The sequence below is a fragment of the Coloeus monedula genome (genome assembly GCF_965178545.1).
Source record: "Coloeus monedula genome assembly, chromosome: 8".
NCBI classification, from domain to species: Eukaryota; Metazoa; Chordata; class Aves; order Passeriformes; family Corvidae; genus Coloeus; species Coloeus monedula.
Genome location: NC_138788.1, coordinates 24,319,556 through 24,337,527, shown reverse-complemented (window position 1 = coordinate 24,337,527; position 17,972 = coordinate 24,319,556). Strand labels below are relative to the sequence as shown.

At 45.6% G+C, this 17,972-nt stretch overlaps 1 protein-coding gene across 1 annotated transcript in view; it reads right to left on the bottom strand.

Annotated features, from left to right (window-relative positions):
• Positions 1–16,929, bottom strand: part of ENTPD1 (ectonucleoside triphosphate diphosphohydrolase 1) — a gene marked incomplete at its 5' end in the record, with an annotated part of 28,003 nt that extends 11,074 nt beyond the window's left edge. The window contains one exon of the mRNA XM_082285833.1: positions 16,914–16,929. Within this exon, the coding sequence (XP_082141959.1) occupies positions 16,914–16,929 (16 nt within the window). The remainder of the gene's footprint in view (positions 1–16,913) is intronic.
• Between the last annotated feature and the right edge of the window lie 1,043 nt (positions 16,930–17,972).

Here is a 17,972-nt window from a genome sequence, read left to right as displayed (position 1 = left end):
CCTGTCTTCAGACTCACCACAGCCAATCATTGGAGTGCATAAACACTGAGAAGATCCACACTGCTTCATTTATCAACCCTTTTATGAAATTTTCCCTGTCCCCAACTGACTTCTTACTCATTCTCATCTGTCTTTTTCACTTAAACATGCTCGTATCCAAGTTACCTAGGAGGACTTTGCTGCAAAGTAATGTAAACCACCTGTTTCAGGCCAGCATGTTGGAAAAGTCTTTTCTCAGGCTGTCAAGAGGCTCAGGTTTGTCTTAGAATTTACATACAAGCACATATACAGTAAGTCAATGGCTTTGGTTTAAGGGGCTTTATTTCAAAATATCAGGGCAAGACACACAGCATGTTGAAATTAGGATTCAAGTTCCAGATCAGGATTTTACATCACTTTTTACAACTGCTATGTGGAACAGTGTGGGAGACTCTCCTCCAAGTCTTAATTATTCATATGGCAAAGATTGTGGCCTAAATACTGGTGTGATCTCTGACCCTCCTTGTAGTGCTATGTAAAGTAATAAATACACTTTTACTGGGTTATATTTTTCCAGATGAAATACTTTTAAGTGCTGAAGTACAAACATTGAAGTGTCAGTGAAACTGATAATCCAAACAATAGAATGGGTCTTTTGGATGCTGTCTTTCAGAGACATTTGATACTGAAATCTTGCAGCCCTACATGTCTCAAAACCCACAGACTCCCATGAATTTAGGCTATACAGCTTGGCACCTTGAACTGTTCCATGTGCACACATACCTGTGCACGAGTGAGCTGGAAGACAAAGGGTGTCTGAGATCACACCAAGCTGCGAGCGAAGCACACTGACACATAGGACTGAAGTTGAAAACCAATTTGACAAATAGGTGAGAGCCTGGTGAAAACATCTAACTCTCTTAAGGACAAAAGCAAATATGACATTTAGGTAAGAGCCATAACGCAAAGAAAGTGTGGTGAGCAATCTGTTAAGTAGCTTTTCCAGAGAAATCATTATGGCAGCTACAGCAGTTTATAGTAAGCTTTCCCTCCATCTAAAGCTGGTAAATCTCCCTGTGAGGTTCTATGTCCAATTTTGAACACTGTCTTTCAGGAAAGATGTAGACTGCTTGGAAAAACTCCAGAAGTGAACAAGAAAGATCGCAAGCCTAAAAACTTGACCTATAAGGAAAGATTGAAGGAATTGAATTGTTAAGTTTGCAAAAGAGAAGAGCAAAGGAGGCTCATTAGCTGTCTTCAGACAAATGGCATTTCTATCTGCCAGCACTGTTGTAGCTGATCCTGCCTCAGGATGAGGGTGGCTCCTGGACTTTCTCCCAGTTCCGTTTCCTTGGTTCAGAAGGCAGGGAGTCAGCAAAAAGGGGACAATGCATTCATAAGCTAGACTGCCAGCAAAGGCCAATGCAGTGCATATGCTCTCCCTGTGGGATACAGATGCAGTTGTACAAAGGTGCTCCCTCCTTTGCCCAGCAAAGCTCCAGGTTTTGTTCAGGCATAATTCAGCCATGGCAACCACCCTGCTATATGCTATCCATGTGTACAGCACTGCTTGGTGTGGGAGTACCTCATCCTTTTACTGCTTTTAGTGTTGTGGCTGGGATACAACCCTGGGAAATTGCACAATACACATCGAATGAGCCCTCTTTTCCTGGAAAAGAGGAAAGCACGTGGAAATCCTGGAGAGCTGGTGGGTGCTAGAGGCAGCAAAAGCTGAGCAATGGTAGCAAGAGACAGATACAAAGGAGCAGGCAGCACACAGGCTCTTCTCTCCCTTCCACAGCTGCCTGCAGCACAGAGGGGCTTTGTGCTCGGGGAGCCCCATGGCCCTGCAGAGCAGATTTACTGCTGGAGAGGTGCTGTCCAGGGGCTCTGGGCACAGCCCCAGTGACCCAGACTGCCACACCAACAAGTGCCCCATTCACCCGTGCACAAAGCAGGTTCCCCTGTCAGAGACCTTCCCACGATGCAGTGCTGGGGATGGTGCTCAGCCTCCCTGGCTCTCTGCAGGGCACTCACACCCCCTCTCACCTTGGCCTCACAGCCCATCTCCCTGGTATTATACACAAGTCTTCCCAATGCCTGCTCATTAAATAGTCTCTCTGCAGGAAGATATTTTTCTGGCTTACATTGCAGCAGTCAGACCCAGACACTCAATATTCTTAAACACAACCAGCAAGTGGCAGGATGCTGCTGGCACAATGACCTTTAGACAGTTATTTTTCACATTTATATGCTGTTTACTGAATGTCTAAGCCTGTATCCTACTTGAACTCATACTCATTTCTTTAGGATTCTCACATCAAAGAGGTTTTTCAAACCAGAAGAGAATACTGTTGTCAGTTACATCCGTTTCCTGCCAGGAAACCTCTGGTATTATTAATTTGCTACCAGCCATCAAAGTTATATTTTAGCTGGAGAAGATTTATTGCCGTTACCCACAAAGCTTGAAGTTTCATCAGAATATATCCAGTGAGCACAAGGGGGCTTCCCCTCCTCCCTGGCTTCCCAGCTAAATTGTTGCTTGAATATACTTGACTATCACATAATGTAAAGGCATTTGTTTGTCTTTCTCGGGGAAAAAAGATGCATGAAGCACTGACACCTTTTCAGCTTTGTCTGATAGTTCAAATGCAATGAGTTGCAATGGCCCAGTGGTGCTGCCAGGCTTCTTCTTGTGCTCAAGATCCTCACATTCTTCTTTGCTCTTAACTCACTGGCCATGACTTTTTCCTTATGCTTCTTTTGACCATCTTTTACACTTTCCAACTTTAAATTTACACTAATTTCATCTTCCTTTTTTTTTGCCTCTGAATATGCATCTTTAAGAGATTTTGTTATTTTCAAATTAACATAACTTCCAACAGTTGGATTATGGCTTTTGTGGAACAAAATAAGAAGGCAATGGGCTGTTTCTTATTAGCATTCCTATTTCCACATTTTAAATACTCTGCTGATTCAGTGAAAGTATTTTTTATTTTGTGATGTTATTTCTTTTAAGAGCTACTAGACATTGTCGACACAGAATAAGTGGGGATTACTTTTATAATAATTCAAAACTCTCATAGAATTTCGTCTCTTTCTGTTGCGACTGCGGTCAACACACATTCCTCTTGAGCTGGAAGTAATGCATTACAAATTGTGAGGCGGTCACCCTCCGTTTTGAGAAATTGCCTTGTCTTTCACTAAAATGCACCATCATATCAGCTTTTCTCATCCCTCTATAGACAGCCACGCCCTTCTCTTTCTCCAGCATGCTGGCTGGCAACGGGCACTAGCCTTCAGTTGCTTTGGTCACTTGCTCCCTGTTCATCCCCAGGCAGCTATTGTGTACAACTATTTAATTACTGTTGCTGCTTAAGAGAGCAGGACTACTGCTTACACGGGAAGATGGGTGATGTGTGAGTCACATCACCAACCCAGTAGAGCCCACCCTTCCCTGTGTCCTATCAACCACCCACACATGAGGGGGATGTACAAGTCATCATGAAAAAAAGAGAGGAAACAGCCTCCAGAACAACCACTCCCCCTTCAACTCCCACGTTGGGCCAGCAAGTTCAGAAACTTCCTGGAGAACAAAAAGTCCTGAGCTTTGTAAATGCTGCAACGCCCCACAGGAGGTTCTGACAGGGAATAGCTGCAGAGGAAACAGATCACAGACCCAACCCCCCCATTATCCACAGCATGCTCTGCACCCAGCACACTTTGACTGCCAGCGGTGCCAAAATACAACCCCAGCAGTCACCAGCTTTCCTTATGCCCTCTCCACTGACAACCTTCCCTGCCTTGAAGGGGCTGAGGCCACCAAGCCTCTCACCACACCTCAAGGCTGTTTTTCTCTGAACTGTAGATTCCTGGGATCACCTTGTGTGTTGATTAAACATTACTTCTTTCAGGGGCTCACTTCCCTGCTTTCCAAAATAAACAGCACAGCTGCCCAAAGTGCCACACGTCAGCAAGTGGAGCCGCTGCCTGTGCTGCCCAAGGATTTCTGCACAGCAAAGCAATCAGCTTTTCTTCTGAAGTTTCACTTCCCATTCAGGACCAAAAACCATTGGAGACTGAACACAGACACACACCCACTGTTCCAAGCTGGTGCAGCATCAGCAGAGCCACTGCAAGGCCCCTGGGGGATGATGCCCATTCCGCAGCAGTCCCTCATGAGAGTGCATAAGCTGCAGTGCCTAGCTGTGCCTGGGATTTTCCCTATATCCTGGTTGTGCCACCCCTTAATTCTGTGATTTTCAGCACAGGGATTTGCTGTCTTAGAGGAGCATTTCTCAGTCCTATAAGGTACCCAGTGAGTTTTTCCTCCCTTAGCATGCATAGCACCCCATTTGCAGCAGTGAATACTGTAGGCACCTTCCCTTTGCAACCCATCCTAGCAGATGAAGCAAAAACCCCTTGCTATTCAGGCAGGACAGCAGCTCTGCTGCCTCCTTTCAGCAGCTCAGGGTTAGGGCTTCCATGTGTAAAGATAGCACTCTGCTTAAACTCTTCCCAACTCACCTGTTTACCTCCAGCTGTCAGCACTGCTATCTCCATTCATCATTTGAGAGCGCAGGACAAGGAACAGCTGGAATAGTTCCTTTATCTTGCTGAGGAGCACATCCACCATCCAGGCCTTGTGGAAAAATATACTGATTTCTCAGAGGTCAGCTTTAATAACTAGGATTCCCACAAACCATGAGGAGAATTCAGCTCATGATATTTGGCATGAATATAATTCTCTGTTCCTCATGCTGCTACAATTTCCATTTCAAATAGCAGGAAACAAATTACCCTGTGGTATTTTTAGTGACGACCAGTGGGAAGGAACATGGGATCAAAGGCTATTGAGGGGCACGGGCCTTGACAAAGTTCCTGAGCGTAAGAGAAGAAATGCTTCTTGGAAATTACAAAGGTAATAAAGAAAATATGAATCTAAATTTTCATGCTCAGAGGAGCACTTTGAAAAGGCTGGAGCCTCACACCGACATGTAACAAAACAGCAAAGGAGTTTTTCTGGATGAATGGGCTGACACAGGGTGCTATTAATCTCTAAAGTTCAAATTACTTATTACTGGGATGTGCAGTGAATCCTGAGAGGAGAATTAGGCTCAGGAAAAGAAATCCATTTATAATCAAGCCATAGTTTGGCCTTCAATTTTTTATCCATTAATCTTCCCCTCCTCCCCCCACTATTCTTGCCTCAAGTATTTCAAATTACAAACATGAAATATTTTGGATAAGGCAGCATGAGTACAGGGGGACAGTCACAGCAGCCCACCCTTCTGAACAGCAACTCGGGGCCCACACAGAAAGGAGCTACAGCTCTGCTGCTTCCCTGGGGCCACTGTGTTTCCCAGCCTCTTTCAGCAGCATTTTCCCTCTGACTAGGGATGGAAGGTCCCAAGCTCAAGTCGGAGCCCACCTTCCAGCCACAGGATCTCCAGCCCAGCTGCAGAGCTTGCAGCGAGTTCACACGAGCACACATTTTGCCCACATCTCCTGCAGGAGCAGGGACATTGAAAAGGTTATTTATTAACAGCTCTGGGACAAATGGGCAAGAAAGAAAACAAATCCATTTATAAATCAGCTAAAGAGAAAACTTGTGACCCTAATGGTCTCCTTTGTAATTCCTTAAGTGTGGCCTGGAGCTGCCCTGGCATAATTTCTTGTGATGCTGAATCAGCAGAACAGCCCTGCTTGTGCATTGAATAGCCTGATAAGAGCAGAATAGACCCAAGAAAGCAGTAACTTACTCCACGTCCAGATTTTTCTTTGCTTCTGTTAGGATTTAGGAAGACTGATAGTGCTCAAATTTCTCACCACTAAGTACCAAGCAGCGACTCCTATTAGCATCTACCTCTGCAATCCAGGACATAGCGTTCCTCCGGGACAAGGTGGAGACAGGATAAAGAGAGAAAACTCACGCTAGAGCTGTCTGAAAGAGCAACGTTGTTGCTATCTGAGCTCTCATTTAGGAGCATACCAATCCTGAATACTTTGCCAGACTTTGTCCTTTGATAACATTTCTCAAGGCAGGGGGTGGGGGGGAAGGAGAACAAAAATAACAAAACACTGTTCTGTTTAACAGTTACCCATAGCAGAGAAAAGCTGAGCTAAAGTTTCCAACAATTATCAGTACAAAATCCTAAAATAGACATGCAATGTACCATTTTTGAGTTTAAAACTGGCTGGACAGGAGTTTCGTCATGTGGATTGAAAGCTGTGTAAAGACAACAAGGCAGCTTATCAAGATGACGTGTTAGAACAACAGTGTTAAAATGCTCAGTGTAGCAGTGATATGGACGAAGGAACCAAGGCCTCAAGCAGAACTGGCAAATTGCTCTGTAATTCATTGGAAGGAACTGTATGTCCAGGAAGGAAAAATAAATAATGTCCAAGGTATCTATGGAAACCACCATCTTACATGAGAAAAAATAAAACTCAGAAAAAGACAAGAGAAGAACAACTCAAACCTCAGATGCTCGTAAGGCCAGCAACACTAATTGAAAGCAGGATTTGATCACAAAGGGATGGGGCTCACTTAAAGAGATGTGAAATATGGAAATGCAGGTTAGCAGCTGAAGGAGAAACAGGAGCTGTACAGTAACCCTTTGGGGCTGTCTCCTCAGAGAAGATGTGGGAACCCCACCCTTCAATCCATTTATAACCTGGCTGGGCTCCCACAGCAGTCTTACTCAGATGACTCTCAGCAGTAGGTCTCTTCCTGGGCCATGACCTGCTCAGCCTTTATGCAGGCATGTGGGAAGTTGACTTACTTGGGGGGAGAACGGTGAAGTCAAAGTGCTTGGGAGTAGTTTCTGTTTTGCACTTTCCATCACTGAAAGCATCTGAGAACTTTTCTTGCCCTCCTGTTTTGTCTGATGTTTTTATCCAGTATTTTTCAGCTCTTAGAGCCTCTTACAGCTCAATTTGGACCTGATTATATTTTTGCACCATTGATCACAGCAAAACAAAAGCTTCTTAAACTCTGATGGTCTTATCAGTTATAAATGAAAAAAGATGTGAAAACTTTGTTTAAGAATGGAGAAGTTTTTCATGTATCTATGATACAGCAAACTAATGCAGCAACAGCGCATGACCTTATGAAACAGGAAGATGATGTTTGTTTTGAAGAATCATTTTGGTCCCATTTTCTCACCCACGCTCGCTCCCCCCATACTCACAGGCACCAAGCTCGCCCAGGTGCTCTGGCAGGATCCTGTGTGAGATGAGACTGAGGGTGCCAAATGCCAAATCCTCACTGCACCTCTTGGGTTCCTCTTCAGTGACAAGCTACACATTCTTGAGCAGGCCTTTTGCCATCTTGCGGAGTTAATGGTTACCACAGGGTGATCCTTTTGCCTGGAAATCCCTTTTATCTAGGACAGGTGGCTGCTCAGTGCCTTTTTCCCCCCCTCATTTTGGGTACCTTAGCTCCCACTGTCCGTCTGCTTGCCGGGAGAGGAGGAGGACAACTTGCAGAGAGGATGTGCTGGGAGTTTACTGTGATCTGTCTGTTATTTGAGCAGTTTTGTTCCCCAAGGACTCGCTCACACAGCGGCTTTATCAGCACCCAGGCCTTTTCCTGGCAAGCCACTCATGTGAGGCTTATCAGGGCGCAAGTGGCCACACTTGTCGCAAACACATTTTTCAGCACTTACCCAGTTTTAGTGCAGTCAGTTACGTCCTTGGTTATCAATACAGACCATTCTTTTGCTCCTTGATCTGCTGCTTCTTTTTCTTCTGCCTCACACACACACACACACACTTCCATTCTCATTTCTTCCAGGCCAGCTGTAGTACTGCTGCTCCTCCAGCTGCACACCTACCTTAGTCATGGTGTGCCAGGACCTTGTTTTCACAGGCCACCATTGCAGCTGGGAAAAGGTCTCCTTGGCTTGGTTAGGTTATGACAACAGCAAAGTAGGTTTAGGGCTGCTGGGATAACCATGCAACTCTGCTGCTCAGATGTAGCCAGCTCTCCTGCTTGGAGCTGGTGGCACAGCATCCATGGGCACAGAAGCAGTGGCAGTCTTTGGGAAGTCAGAGGACGCTGAAATCCTGGAGAGCAACACTGAAGCCTGTCCCTGAGTGTCACTGCCCAACTCACCACAGAGGATTTAAAATAGTTTACAACCAAGATCCCACCGACAGTGTTAGAGCTGGAGCTGTTTTCGGCCTGCCACAGGCAGAGCAGCTCCCTGTGACTGTACAGGGTGAGACCATTGTCACCAGTGCAGCAGAGACCTGGTACTGCTCCTGTATCCAGGCTTGCAGGGCAAGGCTGGCATTAACCTCAGCTTCTCCCATAAAGCTCCTGTGAGACTGGACAGCTGCAGTTATCCCAGAGCAGAGCCACAACACCCACAAGAAGGCTTTTGTGCATGCACATTTTCTCATGCCAGTCTTATGAGTCCAGCCTTCTCCCAGCACACAGACACCAAGCAAGGCCAGGTCTCTTAATGCTTTCGCAATATTGCCAGGCTCCCCTTGACTCTGTGGCTTTCACAGCTGACTCCAGCTCTCAGCAGTACTGTCTGCCCGCATCATATGGGAAACTAATACAAAACAGGTAATGCTGGAGCCCTCCATCATAGGTTTGTCAGCCTTTCCCGAATAAAAAATCGTAACACTTAAATTTGACACAGAGCTTTTTACCCATATATTGCCAAGGAGTTTACGGAGGTCAGCACCATTAGCCTTATTTCCTCAGTTGGTGAAAAACCAAGAGAGCAGTAGACATCCCAGTGTTCTGCCCTGTGGACCACCTCATCCGCTTGTCTGGGTAGCTCTCATGGACCAGGGATTGCAGCACACTCCTTCCTGCAGAGAGGCAGAATTCCCAAGGTCCGGGGAAAGAGCAGCACACTTTGGCTACAACTACTCTTAAATTCCATCATTTTGATATATTCTCTGATGTTCTGCCAGACTAACAACAATTTGGAGATTAATGGTCCAGTAAGATACACATGACTCATACTAAAATTTCTATGCAGTTGTGCTGCAACTTTAAAAGCAGGGAATAAAAATTGAAAATGTCATTTAGGTTAGAAGAAAAATGCTGGAAAAGGGAAACATAGGCATCAGAGTCCCATGGAGGAATGAAGGCATTCCCTTTGTCTCCTTCCTGCAGATTAACTTCAGGGACAGCGGAAGGAGAAACCAGCAGAGTTAAAAGAATTCATTACTACATTATAAAGATGCCAATAAACTAAAGACTAACTGCTACTCCACACCAAAAATTCCCAAGATGTGTAAATTTATAGTTACAGACTCCTGAGAAATATAGGGGCAAAAGAAGTTCTCCAAATCCCTATTTACAGAAGGACATCTATTCCCAGCAAGGCCTATGGGATGCAGTTAACATTCTTAGGTGCCAAGTGGCCACAGCGCTGAAGATTCTTAAATTGGTAGAGAAATTACTAGTCTCTGTAGCTGAGACACGCTTTGTAACCTAAAAAGGAATTGTGAAATTACTGTCTTTAACAAGGAGTTCATAGCATGGGGCCAGGTTCTATTGTAAACCACTATTTTTAAGATGAAGTGCAGTGGTTTACTTTCACAGTTTGCTTAACTGCTGTGTTTGCTCTGCCACAAAAGGGACTATCCTACCTCTGTCTTGTGCCATAGTTCCACCTTTCAAATATGGTCCTAATTCTCTTTAGTTAATGACAGAATAAAGTCTAAAGAACCCTGCTGAAACATTCTTTTCTTCTTTTTTGTATTGCTTCCATGTTTTTGGTCACAGCAGTATTTCTAAGTATTGTAAACAAGAGCCTGACCACTGGATTTACCAGAATAAAATTCTTTTTGGCTTCCGCTGTTTTCGTGTTTACTGCAGTCTCAAACAAAGCTGACAAAGAGCAAACTTCCTATATGATTTCAGTGAAGTGAGACTAAATATATATATAGAAGCTTTAGATCAACTTATTTGGCACATTCAATTCAAGACAAAATTGCAGATTTCCAGTACATTTCCCAAAAGAAGCTGGAGCCAGCAGCTAGGGGCTGATTGTGGTGAAGAGCAGATGTTCTCCCTGGCAAGAGCTGCCCACTCGCATTCTGGCAGAGAGCAGGTAGCAGGGAGGGACAGTTTTGAGCAGAGGGACAAATCCCATTCTGTTACCTGTCCCCACCACCAAACCCACCCTCCACAAAGCAGCTCCACCTTTCCTCCCGCTGCTTGCCTGCTCCCTGGGCTCTGCCATGCACTCTGGATGTTTCCATCCCATTAGCTGTACTGAAGGGACTCCAAATTCCCTCCAGCCCTCACTTTTGGAGGAGTCTACCCCTTTTTGCTAAGCCCAGGGTGAATGCTAGAAACGTTCACAGCAGCTGAACCAGCATCTGCCTCTCTACTGTCTCGGGATCCCTACAAGCAGATTGTGACAGTGCTGAGAACCAAATGAGTGGTTGAAGTGGTTTCTGAGTCCTGAGCTGCTGACTCACCTTTTCCAGTCAGCACACAGAGCTCAAAGGCCAGGGATGGTTTGAGCTGTGGCTGAAAGGCTGCAGACAGTTAATGAAAAAACAAACTAAATCTCATTCCTTTGTAAAAATAGGTTCATTTTCTTTGCATCCTCTCCATCAGGAACACACCAGGATCTGTGATCAGGGCAAAGATTCTCAGGAGGATCAGAAACAAAGGGAAGAATACAAATCAAACTAAGAGCCTTTAACTTCTAGTTAAGCAAAATAAAAATGTTTGCTCAAATGTACAAGTCCCAGCCTGTAAATCAGTCAGCCACCCTGTAAGGCTTGCTTTTTGGTCAGAAGAGATGCAGCATTCAGCTGGATGAAGGTCACAAGGGAGCATGGGGTAGAGGGGGTCAGACTGATGGACACATGTCTCCTCATACTAGAGACTTAATCCCTGTGTTGGCAGCACAAAGGGAATTTGAAAAGCAGTGTGAAGGAAGACAGTGAAGTGGCTCTGCAGATCCTCACTGAAAGCTCTTCCCAAGCTGGAATGGACAAATATGGGCCTCAAAGGGTTCAGACAAGAACCGTAGTAGGCAGAGTTGTGGCATTGCTGGTGGTGGCTAAACACCAACAGAATAGTGACAGCACTGACCCTTGAGTGTGAATGGCCAGTGCAGCTCTAGGGACAGAGGGACAAGGAGCCCGAAGAGCAGGATGGGGAATAGGTATTTCCAGCATTTTCCACAGTTGGGGGCAGCAAACACATGAGATGATGTGAGCAGATAAATTTCTTCAGTATGCATTAGCCGACTCTGTTCTCTTCCATCTGGCCTCTCACTTTCCCCCTTAATTCATTTCTTAATTTGTACTGCTAATGCAGCAGTGTTTCAGAGCACAGGGCTTGTTTTGTGTCTCTCCTTGTGTTGCAGTAAAGATTTCCCCACTGCACCCCCCAATAACTTTCATCAAAGGGACTTTTACCCTTACCCTCCTTCTGTTCTCTTGCTCAGGCTGGTGCTGACTTTCAAGTTTGACAAGCTGGAAGTTATCACAGAATAAAAAGAACAAGGCTAGAGACAAGGACAGGCACCTTTTCTCTTCTCTTTCAGCAGCAAGATTCATGTCAAATGACACCACTGTAGACGTGCACCTTTAGGCTCTGTTGCTCTCCGTGTGAGCATTCTGGCAACAGCTCTGTGACTAAGAGACACTGATGGAAATGCCTACCATAAACCTTCAGCTCTGCTCAGGGAAGGGAGGTTTCCACTGAGTTGAAACATAAAGCCAGTTCTCACACCTAGATGACAAAACAATAATAAAATAGGATTTTATTAGTGGTCGCCATCTAACTCAGCTTTCAGAAAACCAACTGGGGTGCTTCTCTCGTGAACATGATCTAAAATTTTACAATTTAAGTTTGATCAGTCTCAAGCAATACTAATCTCTTATGAAGTGACCGCCCAAAGTAATTTCAGTATCACCTACTTCATCCCAAAGTTCAGCCTGAACACTTCTGTCTTTAACCACATCCTAACCACCTTGAACAGATAATTTCTAAGCTGAGAATGCAGCTCCTGTCTCAACACACTTCCAAGCAGATCCAGCTCTGTGGAACACTGTTATTGGGCATTGAGCTAGTGAGAAGGTATAAAATACCTGCCCAGAGGGTATTAACCCAAAAGTTTCATTTCCTAGCTGCTCTCAAACCCACAGGTATGAAGATGTCTTAGGAAAAGAAGGAATGTGACTAAGTATGATACTTTTGCACCACAGTAAGCCAGTTATGCAACTTAGGTGAAACCAAAAAGATTATGAATGATTATAGCTTCTGTAACCCTTTGCTTTGCAGGTGTCCAGCCTCTTAAATTTATTCTTTCTCCTCTAGAAATTCCTCGAGGGTTTTCGATATGCTTCTGGTAATTACAAGTCAAGGGGCAAACAGATTGCAGGTCACAATAAGGTTGACTAGAGGACAACCTTCTCCCTCCATGGTAATGAAGAAACCAAAACCTCTGAGTTATGGCTGTCCCAGACATAAATATTTTTATAGACATACACATGCATACATACACACCTCTACATATTTTTTTTCTGAACAACATTGTCTGGAAATTGTTCTGGTCTATTCAGTGTTTGAATGTCCAATTTTCCTCCAAAAGTCACATTAGCTGTGCTTTTACAAGCTTGGCTTAAAGCCTTTTATTTGCTCTTTATCTTTCCAACCACTCTTGGCTTCTTTAGACTTTTTCCTCTGACTTAATTGGTATTTGTACTGGTCCTCCTAGCATTGACAAACTCCATCTGCAAATCAGCAATGATTTTATGCTTTTTAGATCATTATTGGAAATGTCTAATGCCATCAAGCCTCTTCCAGAATACCTCTGAAAACACAGCTGTTTCGTGATTATTTCCTTTGATAACTATTTTTGAGGTCTATTGTTATCCAGGTCTTAATCCATTAGTTCATTCTTTGCTAGAGAGTTATAGGGAGACTTTTGCAATCAGAACAACATCAGAAGCACATCTATTGTGAAGAAGTTTAAACATGGAAGGTATTAATATTTACTCTTTTCAACCACATTTTTGTCTCTGGAAAATAAAACAAGTGCAAGTAATTAACTGGAAAATAAAGGACCAGTGCCTTCCCAGCCCTACCCTTATAATCCAGACCATGCCTGTCAAATAGCAGCCAGGGAAATCAGTTCTTCCAGTTCCCCTTTCGTGTAGTGGTTCTTAACTCTCAGGAGAGTCAGGCTTTAGAAGTCCCTTAACTTACAGCCTGGATTTGTTCAAAAGCCACTCATCTTTTAAGAACACTTATTCTTTTCCTAGGACTTCAATGAGTGATAACATGCATGAGACAAAATGCAGCCTGTTTTTTTCCCAAATGGGAATCACACCAGGCTTGTGTGACATCTATTTTTCAAAGTCAGCTGACATACTGTGTAAACAAAAGATCCTTCAAGAAAGCAAAGATCTACCAGTGCTTGAAATACTTCCCACCACTCCTTCTTATAAGTACATTCTCCAGCCAAGTTCCAAACCCAAAAGAAACATATTCCTTGAAGTTCTTGCTACAGACTCTTGTAAGTGGGACTATCTCCATTCTAGGATTCAGACCAATATGCTCACTTGAGGGGGCCATGGGAACTCATAAGTTTGCTTCTGTCTGGGATGAGTAGTTTCCTTCTCCATGCATTCATTCCATTATCCATTTTGACAATGTTACTCATTTCTACAATGTTCTTCTGCAAGTTACTTTGATAAGTTTTATCCTCTATGAAGACAAAAGAATATAATCAAACTAGCTATTAAAATTTGGTTACTGAGGAGATTTATCCAGTAATTTATAGAAAACTGGTGTCAAACTAAATTGGCAATATCTCTCCAGGATACCCATCATCATACTGCTGGGATATTGGGTGAACAATAGTATTCTTCCCATTGCCAGGGATATCCACAGTGTTCCAGTTTGCTGAAAATGAACATCACAGCATACAGATCTTCTCAGTAAGCGTTCGGCACATTTCATTTCAAATTGTTGTAACACTTTTTTGCCCCCAAAACATTAATCTACAAAACAAGCTACTTCCATGAACATCCATGAAATACTCCTTCATATCAGAATTCACTTCCTCCCTTCCCCCCCAAATTTGGAAAAGTATTTAAACAACACTTTTCTGTTTTTTTCCTGCATCATCATTAAAATCTTGCCCTGTCCACCTCCATAATGATCATGCAATTGAACTACATACATTATTTTGTTCCTGAGGCACACTAAATTCCTCCTTTGAATTGTGCCTGGCCCTGATAAATATAGATTTCCCCCTGACATCTTTACTTTCTCTAAATAATCTTCCCCAATTCAGAGTCTGCCTTTTTTATCAGATGTTTTCCATTTCCTCTTTCTGCACTTCCTTTCCATTAATTTGTTTTAACTTCTATTTGCTGTCTTCACTGCCCGAATGAACAAATCAAAGTCATCTTCATTCTTGGTTTTGATGCTGGTTTGGCTGCTCAATATGTCTTCTTTAAATTTGTGATTTTCCACTCACATTCCTTTACTTTTTTTCCCCCCCATTGGATTTTGCTTTATTACTCTTCCATGCTGCAACAATCTATAGAGAGCAGTCATCTGACAGAGGTAAATTCGTCTCTGTGTATATGGAGACCTCCATATTAGAGTTACTACATGAGTACATTTAATGTTAAAATAGATAAATTTTAGAAGGTTTATTGATTTTCACTGCTGTCTACGTGAGATCGGTGTCATGCTCTTGCCAGACTGAAGCACACCCATGTATCCTCCGGTAACATGTATTTATCAGGCTCTCAAGCTTTCTGCCCAACAAAGTATTCACACTGATCAATGATATAACCTGTTGCTCTGTAGCATCCCAAACAGAATTTCTTTCTTGGCCATGTTAGCATTTTGATTCAAATTTCAAAGCAGAGTTGACAGTACCAGTATTCAAAAACAGGCTTCCTAAAACCGAAGACTAATGTTCCAAACGCATTTATTAGAGTCCCTGTGGACAAGGCTTATAGGAAACAGCTGTCTTTCTGAAGCACTTCCTAATAATTACTTTCTGATGAAAGGACCTGCCCTTGGTGTACATTCGTGCCTCCTTTCTAGGTGGAACCTTCCTACTCCCTGATAGATGCCTCCTGTCCCAGACTGCCCCGTGTTGGGCCCATTGACTGCTGCCTCTTGCAGAGATACTGCTAGAGGCATTCTCAGAAACACTGTGTGCTGTTTTCTTTTCCCACACACATGAAATACAATTTCTTTAGGGTCTTGCAAGACTTGCACACTCTGAAGGTTGGCCCGTTATGGCACCATCATTGCCTCATCTGCAATCGGCTTGAGTACTGTCAGTTTCCTTTACTTTCCTTCTGTCTCTTTAAAATTCCATTTTCTAAAAGAAGGCTTACTTGGTCGTTTTGCCTAAATCAGTTCTCATTATCCAAGTTTCTTTCCCGTGATTACTCACTCACTAGAAAAGACATCTCTGTTAAAGCATTATATTTCATTTTTGGAATCAAAGTTTTAAAAGACTGGTTTCGAAGCTATTCTTATCTCCCTTCTCAGTAGAGGAAAATTATCTCCAAATATTTCCAGCTCCACTCATGACTGCATAAACTAATGAGCTAACCTTCTCCTTCTGCCAGTCTTTGCTTTAAATTTTGATGTACGTCAGACTGAGAAAATGCTTCTTCCCCTCAAATGCCATTTATTATATTCTATGAAGATAAAACGTTGCAAAGGTCTAGTTTACCATTTTGTTTATTCTAGGGGGAAAAAAGAAATCACACTTTGTTTCCCCGTTGTCATAACAATGATAAATGAGCGACTACCACCTGGTGCTGAACAAGAAACTATCTGCCCAAATATCTTCCCTGTTTACTGCCTCTTGCGTATTTGCCCGAGTTCCTGCTTTGTGTTTGAAAGCCCCGCACAGAGCGCAGTGCTGTCAGCAGTACGGAAAGACGGACCGTGTTGCAGAAGGAGCTGTAAACAGAGGGTAAGGCACCCAGATAGAAAAAAGCTGATACTAAACTAGGAAATGTTTCTACCAAACGTTGTGACTAGTGCTGCTACGTGCACCGTGTCAGCTGATTATAAAAGGCAAAGCCAAGTACAAGACACGCATCTTGTAGAAAAATCACGGTGCAATAAGCATCTGCAGCTACTGCTGGGTCCCTGCCCCATCCTCAGGAGCGCAGTTAAGGCCAGAGGGCTGCCAGGCTGCCGAGTGGGGAATCCTCCTCTGACGAGCCTGTGAACCGAGAGTCCCTCGCACCCAGCACCGCCCTGCTTCCAGCCTTAGAGCTCTTGTTTCCCACCGAGGTCTCCTAACAGCCAACACTTCCACTGAGTTTTCGCTCTCCCCTCCCCGCCCCCTTCGCCCTTGGAGCGCGGCGCCGGCCCCGGGGACAGCGCGGGCGGCAGCCGGGACTCGCCGCCGGCTCCTGCCCGCGGCGGGGAGGGAATCCCTCGCACTGACGCGGACAAACTTCTGGCAGCCGCCGGCGCGGAGCCCCCGCTCCCGCCCGCCCGGCTGCACCGCCCGGGGACCGCCAGCCCGCGGCCGCCGCCGGCTCCCCCCGAGCAGCCGCGGCCCCCCGCCCCGGCTCCCCGGTCACAACTCGGCATTGTCCCTTCAGGAGCGACCAGGAGTCCAAGGGCTGGAAGATGATGTCAGCCGGGGGCGGACTGCGGCAAGGCTGCGCCCACCCCGGCGAGCCCCCGCCGCGGAGCCCTCGCCCACCGCCGGCAGCGCTCCGCGGGCGCGGAGGGAGGGACGCGCCGCCCGGGGATGCCGCAGCCGCAGCTCCCGCCTGACTGGCACATCCCGAAGGAGATCCTCATGAATATGCACAGCCTCCCCGGAGCGCCGGCCGCGGGATACCGCCACCCCGGGGGCTCCCCGCCGAGCCCCGCGCCCCTCGCCGGGGGTAAGGGCTGCCTGCGGAGAGCGGCCGCTCGCTTCTGTCCTTACCCTTTGGCTCGTCCATCACTGCCGGTGCTCGCTCCCTCCTCCCGCGCTCCCCCCTCCTTCCTCTCTCAGCCTCTGCCGGTTCCGAGCTGCCTTAGTGAGAGGTGCTCATGAAAATCGGCGCTTTAGTGGTCCATGGCTGTGGGAGGGGTTAGTTTAACTCTACATGACTCAATTCGTGCAACTTGCAGGCTGACCTCCTGTTTTTCTCTGAACACGGATCGCCTCAGAGCTGCCACGTTACCAGCACCTCGGACTTCTTCACCGGGCCGGAGGGTCCGGCACGGCCGGGGGCTGCGGTGCGTGCCCGGGGCTACCCGAGGGAAGCGGTGCTCTGGAGCAGGACTGCATCCCTGGCTCGGGGGGCAGAACGGCATTGTGGCTACAGAGAGAAAGCATTTTGTTAGTGTAGGGGTTTTTTGCGGTTTTTGTTTGCTTTTTCTTCAGTCGCACGAGACTGCACAGATACCCTCCACACCAGCGAGGTACACAAAAGTGTCCAGAGAAGAGATGACCTTCCTTGTTTCTAGATGAGGTCCAGCCCACAGGAAAAAACCTCAACGAAATCATGAAAGGAGACAAAGTTGCAATAACTCCTGAAAATTTCCTGCACCTACCTGTCCCATGGAATGAACTCACCCCTCTGGCTACATCTCCTGGGGAACTTCATGAAAGAGCCAATTTTAGACTTCTTGCCTGGAAGGCCTGAAGGGATTCCGCCCTCCACCACTTTTTATCCCTGACTCACCACAAATAAGAAATACCGGGTAGTGCTGGAGGAGTCTCAGCAACTTTTCTCCATAGCTTATGACACTCAGTCCCATGCCAGGAACCACAAGTGCCTCCACACTACTGCCTACAGAGCTGTCAGCCTCCCACTGCAAAGGAAGTTGTGAACCACCCTGGCTCTTTCACTTTCTTTTCAGAGCAGTGGGCACCAGCTTCTCAGCATCTTCCCTGCTGGTCACCCAGGGGGAGAAGTCACTGGAGCACAGGCCACCAGTACCTGCAGCCAGCCACTCTGCCTGTGCCAGAACCTGCTCCCCTCTCAGAGCTGCCACT